General features: G+C 40.1%; 2 protein-coding genes across 2 annotated transcripts; one reads left to right on the top strand and one right to left on the bottom strand.

The window, feature by feature from the left end:
- Positions 1–2,761: 2,761 nt before the first annotated feature.
- Positions 2,762–6,582, bottom strand: LOC131474987 (RING finger protein 222). Its single transcript, XM_058652747.1, has 2 exons — positions 6,453–6,582; positions 2,762–5,207 (listed from the first exon to the last, which is right to left on the bottom strand). The coding sequence occupies exon 2, from the start codon at positions 5,101–5,103 to the stop codon at positions 4,471–4,473; it is 633 nt and encodes a 210-aa protein (XP_058508730.1). The 5' UTR covers positions 5,104–5,207; positions 6,453–6,582; the 3' UTR covers positions 2,762–4,470.
- ndel1b (nudE neurodevelopment protein 1-like 1b) lies at positions 6,517–15,472 on the top strand. Its single transcript, XM_058652746.1, has 9 exons — positions 6,517–6,663; positions 9,488–9,584; positions 11,480–11,633; positions 12,309–12,457; positions 12,805–12,941; positions 13,036–13,203; positions 13,280–13,371; positions 13,570–13,709; positions 14,265–15,472. The coding sequence occupies exons 2-9, from the start codon at positions 9,499–9,501 to the stop codon at positions 14,353–14,355; spliced, it is 1,017 nt and encodes a 338-aa protein (XP_058508729.1). The 5' UTR covers positions 6,517–6,663; positions 9,488–9,498; the 3' UTR covers positions 14,356–15,472.
- The last annotated feature ends 363 nt before the right edge of the window (positions 15,473–15,835 follow it).

Here is a 15,835-nt window from a genome sequence, read left to right as displayed (position 1 = left end):
AATGATTAAAAAAATGTGATGTTATTTTTTTGTCGCCCGCACACAATGAACCAGTTCTATTGTAGATTTGTAATCCTTCACTTTGACACCAGGTAACTATGACGCTGCAGCATAAGTGCAGAATTTTGTTTCTGCTAGGAATCTATCGTCTCTCCAATTCTGTCTCCTGAGCTTTGACGTGCTAGAGTGCTGATGAAATTCACACCTTCTGTTAGTTTTTAAATCGGTTATTCAATCAATTTTTCTTTTTGTAAATAGCGATTGCGTGGTATATTTAATGAATTCACAATAAGGCAAAGTGAAGTCTTAGTGTTGTTAGACATAATTGTGGGACTGACGATAACCAACTGCGTTTCAGAAAAGCTGCTGGTTGTCAAATTTGGCACAACTGCTGTATCGTTAAATTTGGGTACTTCTCTCGGTGTCCTCACTGCTGATAAATGATGAATTAGTGACATTTCAAATTCATCTGATAAAAGTTGCTGCAGTGTCACTTTTTTTTCAATTTCTTACAGAATGTCTTAGGGCAATATTTTTTGTCGATTTAAGTGCAATTACAGCGTTTACTGATCAACCTCAGTCCAAAAAGTGGTCAAAAGTCACCTTCCCCCAGACCTTCAGAAAAAGCCATTTGTTTTATTGCAAAGCAGTTCCTTTGTGTATTTTACCTGTGAGTTGTGTCATTACAAAAAATAATTCTAGATTAACTTCTCTTAAAAAAAAAAAGTAATCCATGGTATGCCTCAGTGTGTGTTCTCAATGGACTATGTTTATGAAGACTTTGGTGATGTTGATACTTGCGTTGATTGCTGTGGTGCTTATATGAAATCAGTTGCAAGTGCCCTCACACTGGTTGTTATTTTGGAACTATAGACATAATTAATGTGTACCAGAGGTTTTATTGTCTGTATTGGATCCATTCATTTATACAAGGAGGCAGGCGTATCTCTGAATGTGACTTGCTCACATTGCAAACGGCAGGGTTCCTGTATTTGGACATATAGGGGCCAGTGAGAGTCAATTTTTGGATGAAGGTTAATTCAGGCCCGTTGGCATGTACAGGGCAGTATTACTGTAATGCTTTTGTGCTTCATAACTGGAGCTTACAGCCACCTTAAAGCATGCATTCATATTCATTATAGGTGTTATTCTTATGCTGCTGATTAGAAAAAAAAAAGATGTCTGTATCCTCCCCCAAAAACACTCCCGATTTCATCACAAATCTTATTTCACAGAACGTTATTTTATTACAATATAATATTGACAGAAGCCACTTTTTTTGCTCCTGATAAGGCACTGCTCATTTAGTTTGATCGAGTGTAATAAATGCTGTACGCCTATATTTCAAACTTCAAACGTGGGTCTAAATTAAAGCTCAATTTGTTTACATTTGGTGGGGGGGATTTGAAACGATAAAATGAAAAGGGAAAAAAAAAAAGGAAAATCAGAAAAAAGTCATGCATGCACTTAGATATTTTTATTGTTTTGATAATCCACGTTTTGTGTCGGTCACTGTCTTTTTAGGGATTGCTAGAGGGGTAATGAATTGAATGAAGGACTCTAGAGAATGTGGATCACAATGAAATGGTCCTGTGTGGGGTTTTGAGCAATACAGTAGAGGAGTGGACGTTGCCTGTGGATGTACTGCCTCCTTCTGCTTTCACCACTAGTGTACAAACAGAACCTGCCGCGCTTGTCAAGCCCACCATGCCCTCCCTCCTCTGCTTAGCATATCAAGTGGAACACAGTGTGTACTGTGAAGCCTACCTGCAATCCTTATCAGAATGTCAGAAATAAATATATATATTAAACTCTACATTTTTAATAATCTCACCTAGTTTGTGTGTGTTTATTTCTTTCTGTTTTGTTTAGAAAAGAAACCGTATTGTATGTCTTTGATAGACAATGAGACATCTCCCCTTTAATCATCTAATCTCAAAACTTGATTGTTTTTTGTCTCAGAGCTTATTGAACCATCAAAAATATTGTCCTGATACACAAGTGAGGTAAGGACTTCCACAAATGTACAATTATTCCTTTGGCAGACACTTCATCCAATGTAACCGTATAGCAGAAGGAAAGAGTCCATCACATTATATCATGAAATTAGCAACCTTTACACTGGGGTCATGCACAAACACGTACATTTAATATGTTTATTCTCATGAACACTGAACTTATTGTTATAAGTTATGTTTAACACCGAGCTGCACTTTGCTGTCTTATACTTTGTGGGTGACGTAGTAGACCAAAACAGGGCCAGGCCAAGCATTTATGGGGCCCTAAGCTGAGTTTGATGGGGGGGGGGGGGGGGGGGGGGGTGGCTTAATAGTTAAGCCACCTAGGAGTGGCTTAACTATTGTTGCTACAAATGTAATTTGCTATAAATTGCATTACTTAGTTATAAATTGCATTACTTGGTATTCAAAGTGAATTACATAAAATAAACCAGTTTAATGACTCACTCACTCAATGACTCACTCACTCACTCATCTTCTACCGCTTTATCCATTACATGAGGATCGCGGGGGGCTTCTTGCTGCATACAGTGCTAACCCAGCTTAATGACTTTGGTTGTTCAAACTTAAAACAGTTGTGTCTCAACACTATTTAGATATCTAAAGATATTAAACATTTCTTTAATACTCACTTAATAATCATGGTACGTGAGCATCAAACAGTTTGTTACCCACAAATAATACTTTATTTTGTGAACATACTTTTTATACCATTGTTCTCAGTGGAGCCAGTATCATGTAACCTCTGATGACACATAACGATCATGTTATATCTTCATATAAAACATTTCATTCATACAGAACCTTTAAATAAGGGAGACCTGAGTGCTTCTTCCTCTACTCCACCTTGTGGAGAAATACCTCACTTACCTCCTAATATTATATTGTTCTTTTTCAGCTATTATGCACTGACACAAAAGCCACCGAGAAGGTGATTTAAACTAAAAAAAAGAAGACCTTAATCATCAAATGGATAAACCTGAAACTAGGAAGGGCTGAGAAGCAGGAGCTTCACCGAATGTGTAACCTGTACGACAGGCCCAGCAGCATGACTGGAGGTGTCTCTGTCTCACATATAGGAAACTAGGAGTGTCTTTCTGTCAAATTAAATCAACATGTCAACTATGTGACTCTCGTAATTTAAAAGTAGACTTTGAAACACGCTTTAATGAGCCAGTGACGTGTTAATAAATGCCCTTGCGGTATAGTATAAATGTGGCGAGCAGGATCACTGTGGGAAGTGTGACAGACATTGACTCGAACCGTCCAGCAAGTTCAAGAGTAAAACTGAGCTGAAGGTCAGTTTAAAAGAATTAAGAAATTTCATCACGGCCTGTTTGCTACAGTGACAGCACGTCCAACAAAAAGGGCCAGCGTTGTCTTAACTCTTCTCTTCTTTCTCGCAGTGTTTTCTTAAATAGTCAGTGGTAATGTAATTCTACAGTGCAGCGCCGTATCTCCTTACAGCAATCACCCAGGCTCAGCTCATCCCTCCCTGCTATAGTCTATCTCCTTCAGACTGCCAAAGGTGCATCAATAATTTCTTAGTGATGCTTTAAAGGTGACTCTGCGTACAGGGACTTTGTACGCACTATAAAAGAACGTATCGCGTTGTTGCACAAGGGCCTAATACAGTCTATAAAACACGTTCCATTTGATTGGCATATGTGTGAGACTGAAGCATGAAATGGTGACTGCGTGAAAAGGTTTTTCTGACGCCTCCTGACACCTTGCAATGAAAAGAGGAGAGAAAGTGTGAAACAGGATATTAGAATGTTTTAAAGTGTTTTTTTATTTATTATTATTATCACACATTACTCCTACAGATCCTAAAGATCTTCATACCAAACTCCCTTTTTCGGACGACATATGTGGACACACAAAGTAACACTGACAGTGGCGTAGATGCAGTATAGGTCTATATTGTGCAGTTGTTTCCCAATAAAGTTGTTGTCTGCTGCTTGGAAACCAATCATCAAACCATAAGCTGAGCTAATTTGACAGCATCCGGATTCTGATGATAATTGTTTTTGTTGGGATCTTTAAATAGTTTAAATATCTAACATCCCTGCAACGTTAGGATATGTGTTCAGGAGTTGCTACAGTTATGAAACAGGTCAAACTTGTTGCAGAAAGGAATTCAGAACAAAGACTTGGTTGTCAAGGCTTTCCTAAACTTCACCTTAGACTGTTGCTTGGTAATGCACATAAAGGAGGTGGGTATGTCTGTAAACTCCCTGACTTCTCCTTTAACTCAGGAAGGGAAATGAAAATCACCTGATTACATTCTCAACTGATTGCACATCGAAATGATCAGACTAGTTTGATCAATATGACAAATCAGCTTTGCCACACACTTCATTGCATATGTGATGAAAAACAAAAATATATCAGTTCATCGTTCACTATTTTATATTGGCACTTCATAATCCAGATTGCACGTTTGCTTCACTTATGCCAATAAAATCCAGGGTAGAGTAGCAGCCACCAGTGCGAGAAGAGTAAAGGCGGAGAGCAGGACGAGCAGACACCGTGCAGTTGTGCAGATCCTGCGCCGTCGCCTGCGCTGAGGTTGAACCACAGTCATCACAACACTGAGCACGTCATCTTCAACCATGGGTCTCCCTTCAGCGCTTATGATAAAGATCTGAGATGCATTGTGGTCGGGGCTGACCAGCCTCTGTCTGCGCACACGATCGGCGATGTTCCCGAAGAAACGAGGGATCCAGTTCAGTCCCGGTGGCAAAGTGTATCTGGGGCTGCGCCGTGCGCTCTGGACCTGCTCCAGTGGCAGAGGGAGAGGAACCTCCAGGGTCTGCGCCTCAAGTGGGTCTTTGTTCACCGCCACGGACACCAGCGATTCCGTTTGTTTCTTGATGAATGTCAGATGACGGCACACAGGACACGCGATCGTGTCTCTGATGTTCCCGGCGGTGTTGATGCTGACCAGCGTTTTGACCAGACAGTCGTGGCAGAAAACATGTCCACAGCTCAGCGTCCTCTCACTGCCCGAGAGGCTCTCATAACACACTGGACACTCATTTGCGTCCTCCTTACTGTCCTCGTTGGACAATGTAGGAAACATAACGCCAGCGGCTACTGAGCTGATTATTCAGTATGTAGTCAATCTAATGTGGAGTCCTCTCCTGGTTTCGTTCTCCTTAGCGCACGACTTCACTCACGTTTAGGCTGTGGGTGGAGGCGAGAGAGAATCCTTGTAAAACAGGGCCTGCCACCTGTGGCAGCAGCGACGCCACTGATTGTGTCCACTGAGTAACATTATTGGCACTTTAAGTGGCCAAGCGGGTTCATATCTCATGTTCACAAAAGTCTCAACTCACATGTGCCATTAAGTGCAAAGGTTATTTGTCCCATTTGATCAAAAATAGAATTGATATATTATATATATATATATATATATATATATATATATATATATATATATATATATATTAGATATATATATATATATATATATATATATATATAATAGATATATACATATAATAGATATATATATATACATACATACATACATGTATATACTTATGTATATATATATATATATATATATCAAATCTATTTTTGATCAAATGGGACAAATAACCTGTTGGAGGTACACTTGTAAATGTGGTTCTTTATCACCTGACATCTTTTGCCACCTTGTGGTCACTGTGATGAATTGCTACAAAAAAAGGTGCGGCAGATTTATTTTTCTTTTCTTTTTTTCTTTTCAATAATACATCAAATAAAAAAATACAAGTACATGTAAATGCCTCACTATAAAAATGTAGTATCTTCTATCTATCTATCTATATATCTATCTATCTATGCCCATTTCTGACGTAAGCGTAAAGTCACGTCTGCTTCTGTGAATGCCCTACCCAACTTTTTGCCAAACATAGTCAGAAACGACTTTACCTTTGTTTTATCACTGCCCCTTTTCTTTTGTTTTTTGGAAAGACGTAGAGAAGTTTATTCAAAACAGGACTGGTCATGTCATAGCAATTGCCCCAAAGGATATTGTCACTGAATTTAATTGTAGCAACAGATCTTTAAATCACATGGCAAATCTCATTCTTACAATTCAATATTCATAAAGCACGATTCTCTAAGTCCTTCCCTAACATTAACAGTTTCACAGTTGAATTCAACTTGTTATTCTCCGTAGCCCCTATTTAAGACATTATGGCTTTTCTTTTTATGTGTTTATTTGTTTATTTAAATTGCACTATTTTTTTTATTTAAAAAAATAAATAATTGGTATATATGTGATTTGTATTACTTGTTTCGTGTATTACTGATGTGCACTTTGTATTAATCTGTATATACTAATTTCTGTATATCCTTATGGCTAAATGTCTGTATATTCTTATTCTTGAATAAAAAGTAAATAAATAAATAAATAAATAAATAAATAAATGAATGCCCTACCCATTTCTGACGTAACGTAAAGTACGTCAGCGCGTACGTTGGGATTTACGTTGCTTCCGGGAGTCGCGTTGGCAGTTTCCTAAACACAGCGCGTCACTCCGGGTGGGTCAGAGCAGCGGCAGACTGTGTGTTGGACTGGATGTGTGTTCCCGGCTGGAGGACGTCAACCCGCTGAGACTGAAGACAGTTAGACACGTTTGGACATGAGCAGGTAGTTGATTTAATTGAACGGTTCGCTCCTATTCACGGCGGACAAGTCCGTGAGTGTCGTGCTGTTGTATGAGCTCCTCAGCCGCAGCTCCGGTGTCTGTGTTTTATGGCGACGCTCGGTTTCAGCTCTGCTCTTTTCTTGCTTCCTAATTTCACACGGTTAATGTTTACCTTTTTTTTCGTTCGACGCCATCAAAGGAACGTGTTGGTGTTTAACTTTGCCTCTCTACTGCCTCACAAACCACACAATACGTAGAAAGCTCGACACCGACACACTGACAACAGCTATTCAATTAGCCTGAATGACAACCTGCCACTGTTCAGCTCAGTCTGGCCCTGAATGTTATGGGAATTCTGAGGGAATTTCCTATGTGTTATGTAAATATGTATCTAAAGCTGAATATGACCAACCATTATATATAGTGTATAGCAGCTGTCATCTTTATTTCATTGTTGCTTTAATGAATTAAATCGAAATGTAAAGCCTTTTTGTAGCAACATTGCACATCCTCTTGCATAAATAACCAAAATATGTGCCCAGTTCTGGGGAATATAGAAACCACACCCTGTAAAACAGTGTAAGACTAAATTAAAGCTGTGTTTTCCCTCATCCCCCCCATCATCTTCATCTTAAGTTATGGATGGGACAATATACAATATTATCACATGTCTTGATTACGCTAAATGTTGACCTTTGTGAGCTTTCATTAATCGGCACAATTGTTTCTTTATAGTTGGTTAACATTTCACCGACACATGTTTTTTAACATTAGTAGAGCTTCACAGTTAAATTGAAATGATGTGTGCCACTGCGATATGATTCCTTATTGGTACATCATATAGTTTTGCTTTTCAACTGTCATATTCTTGAAAAGGTTGATCAAAATCATAAAGATTTTAGGTTATTGTGAATCTGTCAGCAAACACTTTCTACCTCCTATTTATTTAGTATTTTCGTGTATATCAAAAATGTATTTTCTCACCTGTACAGCAAGTGTTCACTGTTGAATTATTGCAGCGCAGCGGAATTTGATCATAATCCTGCTTTCACACACATTTGATCTTACAATTTGATTATTCTGTGATGAATTGTCCCAAACACAAGTAACAGTTGTATTTGTGCAAATATTTTGGATCCAAACAAAAAACTTAGGGAAGAGTACGGTGAAAAAGCCCTGCTCATTTATGTTTATAAAGCTTAGAAAATGATTGTTATTGCAATAACATCATGATTTGTAATTTTCTTTCAGCATAATCATGACAGGAAATGTACAACTCATCCCATGCCTCGTTCTAAATATACAAATGTGACTACACCAGCGTCAGCACTTTAATTCTCTGCAGCAAAAAAGAGGAAGTAGAGAAAGAATGTGGCGAAAGGAAACTGTCTCTTCGTGACTACCTTCCCCTCGTCTGTAAAGTCCCTCTGTCTCCAGAGTATAAGTGGACGTTCACCCATTCCTTGTCTGCTGTGTCCCCGCCTGTCCTGACATTGTTACCACTGACAAATAGATCCCGGGGTCGAGCTGACGCTGCTCCAAAGGATGTTGTAATCAGAGCGAGAGGACAACAAAAAAAGTCTCAGCCCGAACTGTGATGTGATCTAGCAATAATAGCGCATGCTTTTCATCTCGTATAAGTGTTGTATTAAGTTACCAGTACAGTGGCAGTGATTGGTGAATATGTGAAATGGTTGGGGTGGATTCGCCCATTTGATTTAAGAGTCCTTACTCAGTGAGCTAATATACAGTCATGCCTTCTTTGTGAGTGGGTGTTTTTTTTTTTTATCTGAATCACTTTCCTGTTCCTCAGAAAAAATCCTGAGAGAGTCTCATGGATGATTAGAAAGCAACAGACCACATTCATCATCGTAATAATAGATTTCTACTGGATGAGCTAGAATTTGCGGGTGTTTCTTCTAATTGGAAGTCATGTTTTTGGAGTGATTAACACACAAAGCAACATGTTATGTCAACTTTGGAACATTTCGTCATCTCCAAACTTGGTATTTTGGTTTCCAGTGTCCTTTGAGATTTCCTGAGTAATGTACGGACACGTGATGGGTCTGCAATGAGTAAGTTGTTGATGACGCCATGTCAGAGGAATGTGTAACGGGTAGAGCAGACAGCCCTTCCTAGGATAGACCTTTTTCTCTTTTGCCTAAGCCCAATTTAGTCTAGTATAATGTAAAACATTTAAATAATGTATATGCATGCTGCAAGGTTTTCTTATTTACATAACTGTCTGCAGGATAGTCCCGGTGAGATCAGTTTGGATAATACAGTAAATATTCCTGGAGCCACAGCGGTGGCATTCCTTTGGGCTGCAGTGAGGGTTCCCCTTTGACACAGAACATACAGAGTGGCTCTTCCCAGAATATGTTTAATCATTTTCTGAAAGGCAGAGTTGACCAGTTAGAGTTAACAGGAGATGCAGAAACCTTTTTTATGCTCCAGAGCAAGACGACAACAGAGGGATTTGATCTGTGTGTCACTAGTCTCACTTCATTTGACAGTTAATTAATGAATTAACATGGATTGCCGCTAATTAATACGTCATGTGGTCATCATGCGTTTAGCTGTTAGAGGTTAGAAAAAGAATGATTCAGTCAGGCCTTGTTCAGTAATGGAAAGGCTGTCTGTGTCGGTATATAAAGAGTTCTGCTGTTCTCCACTGAGAATCCAGGGAAATGTCCTATCTTGATTTTTCATATCTGAGATTAGAAGGGAATGTACTGTATCTGACTGTACATGCTGGAAGTGCTGTACCACGTTTGACTGACGAAACACTGTCAAAGCTAATCAGTACTTGAATTTAATCCTCAGGTTGCCCTGACATGGACACAGAGATGATTCCCAAATTTTTGACAAAGGACGAGGAAGTTGATTACTGGAAGTCACAAGCCCTCAAATACAAGAAAAGGTAAGTGACATAGTGTATTTCTCACATGTAACATGTGTGTCAATGACTTAAGTTCTTTGCTCATAGAGCTGACGTGAATCATTCACGATGCTCTGTCTGTGCATATGAATACATGAATTCAGACCATATGGAAGAATAATTACTATTTGCCAAGCTTATTCTTTGAAATTAGGTCATGTAATAATGTGCCAGTTCATCAGATGGCAGCAATCCCACATAGAGAAGAAGACATTAAACTCAGTAAGATAAGGTTACATAATAGTCTAGTACAAATTTGCTGAATATGTATTTTGGCCTTTTCCACTATTTTAACGTAAGTTTCATCACAGAACAGCTTTGCCATATAAGGCGAATAACCAAGCTTTTTAACATCAGTGCCCACAAGCAGCTGTGGCTTACTGTAGGAGGAAATGACTACATCTTTGATTTCTTGAACAGAGAGACCACAGCACATGTGGGTATAAGCTGCAGCGGTGCTTACTAGTGTCGTGTCAGATGTTATGTGCCGTTGCATGTGCATTTTCTCTTTGTTCTCTGTTGGTGGGGGAACTGGACAGAGAATGTAGAAACGCTGGTGGTTTTCTGACAAACGCCCGTTGAGCTACAATATCAGTTCGTAGATATGGTAACGTCAAAGTGTAGAGCTTGACACAGCTCCTGGGTTTATAAGTGACCTGTTGAGAAAGTTTGAAATGTACTCTGTCAAAGTTTTAAAACAAGATGAAGAGTTTACCAAATGATATCATCAGAATATGAACCACTATACTCGATATGAATTCTCTCCACCATGTCTTTATTACACTTCATTTTAATTGAACAATCGATTTGCTAATTTGCGTTGTTTCAAATTCTGATTTTGATTTGAAAATGATTAATTGTTCAGTCTTAGTGAGAAGTTATTTCCCTAGTTTTGCTTTTAAATTTGACTTTTCACACATTGTGAGGCTACCATGACAAATCACAGCCTATTATCATCAGTAAAAGACTAATTATCCCACACATTTGAAGGTGATTACTCCACATTCAGTAATTTAATGCTCGTCTTTGTCAAGCATTGTTGGTAATTTTAAACTGCGAAGAGCACAAGGGAGGACAAGTGTGTGTGTGTGTGTGTGTGTGTGTGTGTGGTTATACTGGGAGGTAATGGGAGCCCAGCATGCTGATGAAGCAGCCTCTGTCACACTGGTATGACTGGAACGAGTCTCGCACAACAACTGATTCATGGATGCCATTGCTGTGTCGAGCCACTGAGAGGCCATTATCCCGGCACAAGTCAGCTGATGTCAGAACAGTGTTAAACCACATGGTCACCAACAACAGGCAAAAGACAAATTAGAGATTGTATCACTGCCCTCTGGGTCTTTCTCCTTCCCGCTCTGCAGTAGAATATTCAGTATGACCCAAACAAGGTCATAAATTAATCTGGGTGTTTTTCAGCTCGGACCAGCATTTCCATACGTCCTGTTTCTTTGAATATGTCCTCATCCTGTTTTTTTGCCCTCTCACTCACTGTCCTTTAACCTCTTCTACAACTGAGGACACATGACAGCAGGCCTGTTTTTCTGCGCGTCTTCCCAAACCACCTACTGTCACAGTTCAGCTGTCTCCTCGGAGCTGTATATTTAGAATTCCTAACTTGACAACGCTGAGCCGTGCACTATTTCCTGGTCGGCAGGGGCAGAATTGAAGGTTAAATATCTTCAAACATCTTACTGGCGATTCATGCAGGTTTATTTCTGGCCAGTGGAGATAAAACTACTGTGACGTGACTGACCTGGACTGATCTTACAGGACAAAAGCCAAATGCTCGTTCAGCCAGACAGTGCTGCACTCTTGAATGGTGAAATGTGAACAAGGTGGCCGGTAATTGACAGTGATTGTTTTGTACCATCCAGTTGCCTCAATGCACAGGAGGAACTGCAGGAGTTCCAGGAGGGAAGCCGGGAACTGGAGGCTGAGTTGGAAGCACAGCTTAGCCAGGCAGAGCACCGCCTACGAGACCTGCAAATCGAAAACGAAAGACTGAGGAATGAGATGGCCAACATCAAGGTAATCATCGTCTGTTGAATTTTTATGGTCTGTGTGTCAGGACAGCCATAAAGTTATTATCTGCTCTGCTGGATCCCAAGGATAAGTTCCAACATCTGATTTGTTGAGTAGGTGTTAATAAGGATTAGTGTTACATAATCCTCCAGCACTTCTTAATTTTAAATATCAGGATGAGGAGGAAGGAAATAGAAAATGGCAAGGGGCGTAGCCAGAAACCTTCGCTGGGCTCCTTTTGAGAAAATGACCATACGGTGTGTGTGTGTGTGTGTTTATATTGAGGCCACTGTGTGCTGAGCAGAAAAAAGTGTTGTGATTTTTCACATGGTCCAACATGTGAGCGGACTCCCAGCGGTTAATGCTAAAAATGAACTGTGAAAATGAGCCTGAGAGACGAATCATGCATTCCACGCAAGCCACCCTGTCACTGAGCAAATGAGCCACAGTGCCTTTATCAAGGGAACAGGGGGGCCCTTTAGGTTTCCCTACCGTTGATGATGACTTTTGTGCCGTCCTTTTTTTTTATGCCAAATTGTGCTTTCACACCTCATCAGAAGTAATTAAAACGGTTGTTTTCTGGAACAGCAAGTCACTTTGATGTCCTTGTTTAGCGACATGCACTCACTCCGAAACTCTTTATATCGTTTCTTGTCTTCGCTTCATATCCGTGTCTAATAGGAGAAGCTGGAGCAGCAGTACGCCCAGAGTTATAAGCAGATTTCGATGCTAGAGGATGATCTGGGTCAGACCCGCAGCATCAAGGAGCAGCTCCACAAATACGTCCGGGAGCTGGAGCAGGCCAACGACGATCTGGAGAGAGCCAAAAGGTCAGAGGGAGACTCCACATTTAGATTGATGTAGCCCACTTACATCTGTTATTCTGCCATTTTTAATTAGACAAACTTCTAGCATATTTTTGTGCTGTCGTTATTTGTTTATTTCCTGATGTCTTGTCACTGTGAAAGATTAGAACTGAAAAGGTTGATATAGACTACACCCTTTTTTGCAAATGAGATATTATATCCATGTATTTAAGTTTAGTTGATATAATGAAAGGTGTTTTCAGAGACTATTTGTTTATGATGGCATGTCATACGATCATGTTTTGGTGATTGTTCTAGTATTTGAAGCTACAGTAATGAGCCTGCGTTAACATTTCATTTTCCATGTGCAGGGCTACAATAGTGTCCCTCGAGGACTTCGAGGGCCGTTTAAACCAGGCCATTGAGAGAAATGCCTTCCTGGAGAGTGAGCTGGATGAGAAGGAGTCCCTTCTTGAATCTGTGCAGCGACTGAAAGATGAAGCACGAGGTAGCGATGAAGCACTGAAGAAGCCTTTCTGTAGTTAACGCGTCATCTATACAGCAGAGTTGTCTTTCATGAGTTCCACTCTTGTCTCCTGCAGACCTGAGACAGGAGCTTGCAGTCCGGGAGCGGACCACGGACAGGATGTCAGCACCCAGCTCGCCCACATTGGACATTGACAAGATAGATTCTGCAGTACAGGCCTCTCTGTCCCTCCCAGCCACACCTATAGGAAAGAGCATAGAGCATCCTTTCATCAGCCCAAAAGGTGAGCATTTTTAGTTTTACTTTGTAATTGGAAAAATGAACTGTTATGTGTACTGATATCAACGTCTATGATTTAGCTTTGACCAATGGCTGTGGCAGCTCCTCCCTCACTCCCTCTGCTCGAATCTCGGCTCTGAACATAGTCGGTGATCTCCTGAGAAAAGTCGGCGTAAGTGTTTTTTTTTTTTTTACATTTTATCTATAACTGTTTTAGGACTGGGGAAGTAAACCAAAAAAAGGTGCTTCAAAAAGGTCAAGGCTAAATAAGTTGCGTAATGTGGAGGAACAGTGTTTCATCAGCTACAGAACAAACAGAGATGTTGATACTGAGGCTAAATACAGATTCTCTTCCCCACTCTGTCACTAGGCATTGGAGTCCAAACTCGCCGCATGTAGGAACTTTGCCAAAGACCAGGCGGCGAGGAAAAATTTCTCCACCGACAACAGCACGGTCATCAACGGCAACACCACCAAATTCCCTCACTCTCTACATACCTCGTACAAAACGTGAGTCCCTCACAGTTTGTAACAAACACCGGCCTGAATGTGCGGAAAATCATTTGTGTGCAGTGTATGTATGTTGGTTTTTGGTTGTATGAGGTGTTGATACATTATCAACACTGACCTCGCTGAAGCACTGTTTCCATCTCAGCCAGACACTCAGTCTCACTGATAACATGACTGCCAGCAGGGGCAGAAGGAAAACCAGATTTTTTTTGCCACTTAAAAAAAAGGCCTGCAGGCGACATGTCATAAGGAGTTAAAGTTTGGAATATTTTAGGAATATGTTTGCTGTGGAAAGTGCACCAAACTCCATAGAGAAAATCCACAATTTGATATTGTAATGTAATATTTGCGCTTTGAAATCCTTCATTTCAATTAACCTAACGGACACAAAACGTACTAAAAGAGGCAGCAGCAGACCAGCAGCTTGTGTCCCCATCAGTTGCAACCACAGCAACTTCACCGTCGATGTGTATTTATACCTCATACCTCAAAACCTTTTCATTTGTTTGTGTTCCTGTTGTACTAATGCTATACATTTGTCCCTCTTAACTGCAGAACTGTAAATGGACTCGACCCTAGCTCTTTGAATTCCATGGCAGCGTCCAGAGCTGTGTCTCCCCCGGGCATGCTGCCTCTGAGCGTGTGAGGCATCCCAGACTCTACTCAAACTCCTTTCCGCCCGACACAACTTGGGAACAGAGAGGACACTTGAAAGACCATGACATTGTGTGTTTGTGTGTATGTGTGCGAGTGCGATTGACAGGAAGGTGTGTGTGTGTGTGTGTGTGTGTTTGCTTGTATGGGGATTGTGCATTTTTGAACTTGACGTATGGAAGTGAGGCTTTGACTATACAATTAACCTGCCTCCAGTTTGCAGCTCTAAATGCATCTGTGAGTAGGTGCATACGTTCCTACCCACTTGCATGTGCCTAAAGCTGTGCTGTTCTGTGCTCATATGAATGTGTTGCTCTTAACTCTGCAGTGGTTATGATTTAAACTCTCCACTGTTCCTCTGAAAACTATTATCCCCGACAAAAAGTCCTTAACAGACTACAGCTTCATCTTAACCTTATTTTGTCCCTATATTTTCCAATTAAATTGCACAGGTAAACTAATATTAATTTAGAATGTATTATATTTAAAAAAAAACAAAAAAAAAAGACAAAAAAGGGATGTGTTTATGAAATTAATTTATCTCACAGGATGCTTTAAAATGCAATTTTCCTGCATGTGTGCATATTTAAAATGGGGTTTTGAGGGGCGTCGTTAAACCCCACGTTAATGACTGAAGTGAATGTTGATCGTTCAAAGCCATGTATTATAGTGCAGTCTTTCCTCGTGTTACTGGCTACTGGTAAATCCATATGGGAGTAGTCTCCCTGCCTGGTTCTGTGCTTTCTCACAGGAGTCGCTGCAGTTGAGAGTTTCCTCATCAACTGAGGGAAGAACTGTTTTGCCTTTTGTTTTAAATGTGTGTACTGACGTTGTTTAGTTTGTGTCGAGTATTGTGACGGGCTCGTTGACCTCGTCCTGATGTAAAGGCACAGTGGAATTGAAATACGAGTAAGGTGAATGCAAAACGAAACTGACACAAGGGTTCTTTTTGAGGACTTTGGTTCATGTGAGTTGATGGGAAAGTTAAGCCTTTGTGTCATGCAGCAGGTTTTCTACTTACCTGTTAATTTGACTTTTTTTTTCTTTTTTTTTTTTTTTTTACCAGATATTGGTTAATTTAATAAACCAGATTTTTTTTTTTGCCTGAATCTGTTTTGCCCACACACGTCTCCTTTTTCTTTTCGGGAAATATATTTGAAGCCTTTAGTATTCATAGCTTTTAATAATATCAGATGTCACTTGAAGGCTAAAACTACGAGCCTGTTACTAAAGTGGGTTTCACCGTCAGTGTATATAGCTTGTAAGGGTGGTGATACTGCCCCCCACCCGTTGTACATACTTATATTTGGCACAAGGTCCTATTTATTTCAGATTGTGTGTGTGTGGCATGTGTTCATATGAGTTTTACTGTCACACAATATTAAAATGTTTGTCCAAATTGTTTAAGTAAATAAAGAATGAGATGATAAAAAAAAAAATACTGTGTACTCGTGTCACACACTGTAGGTGAG

Source organism: Solea solea, chromosome 16 (genome assembly GCF_958295425.1).
Source record: "Solea solea chromosome 16, fSolSol10.1, whole genome shotgun sequence".
NCBI classification, from domain to species: Eukaryota; Metazoa; Chordata; class Actinopteri; order Pleuronectiformes; family Soleidae; genus Solea; species Solea solea.
Note: the sequence above shows the minus strand (reverse complement) of the source record. Positions and strands in the feature narration are given on the sequence as shown.

Bases quoted from the DNA above. Each gene is read 5' to 3' on its own strand.
- LOC131474987 (XM_058652747.1), bottom strand. From the start codon at position 5,103: ATGTTTCCTACATTGTCCAACGAGGACAGTAAGGAGGACGCAAATGAG.
- ndel1b (XM_058652746.1), top strand. From the start codon at position 9,499: ATGGACACAGAGATGATTCCCAAATTTTTGACAAAGGACGAGGAAGTT. The intron at 12,458-12,804 runs GTCAGAGGGAGA...TTCCATGTGCAG, and splicing joins GATCTGGAGAGAGCCAAAAG to GGCTACAATAGTGTCCCTCG. The intron at 13,204-13,279 runs GTGAGCATTTTT...TCTATGATTTAG, and splicing joins TCCTTTCATCAGCCCAAAAG to CTTTGACCAATGGCTGTGGC.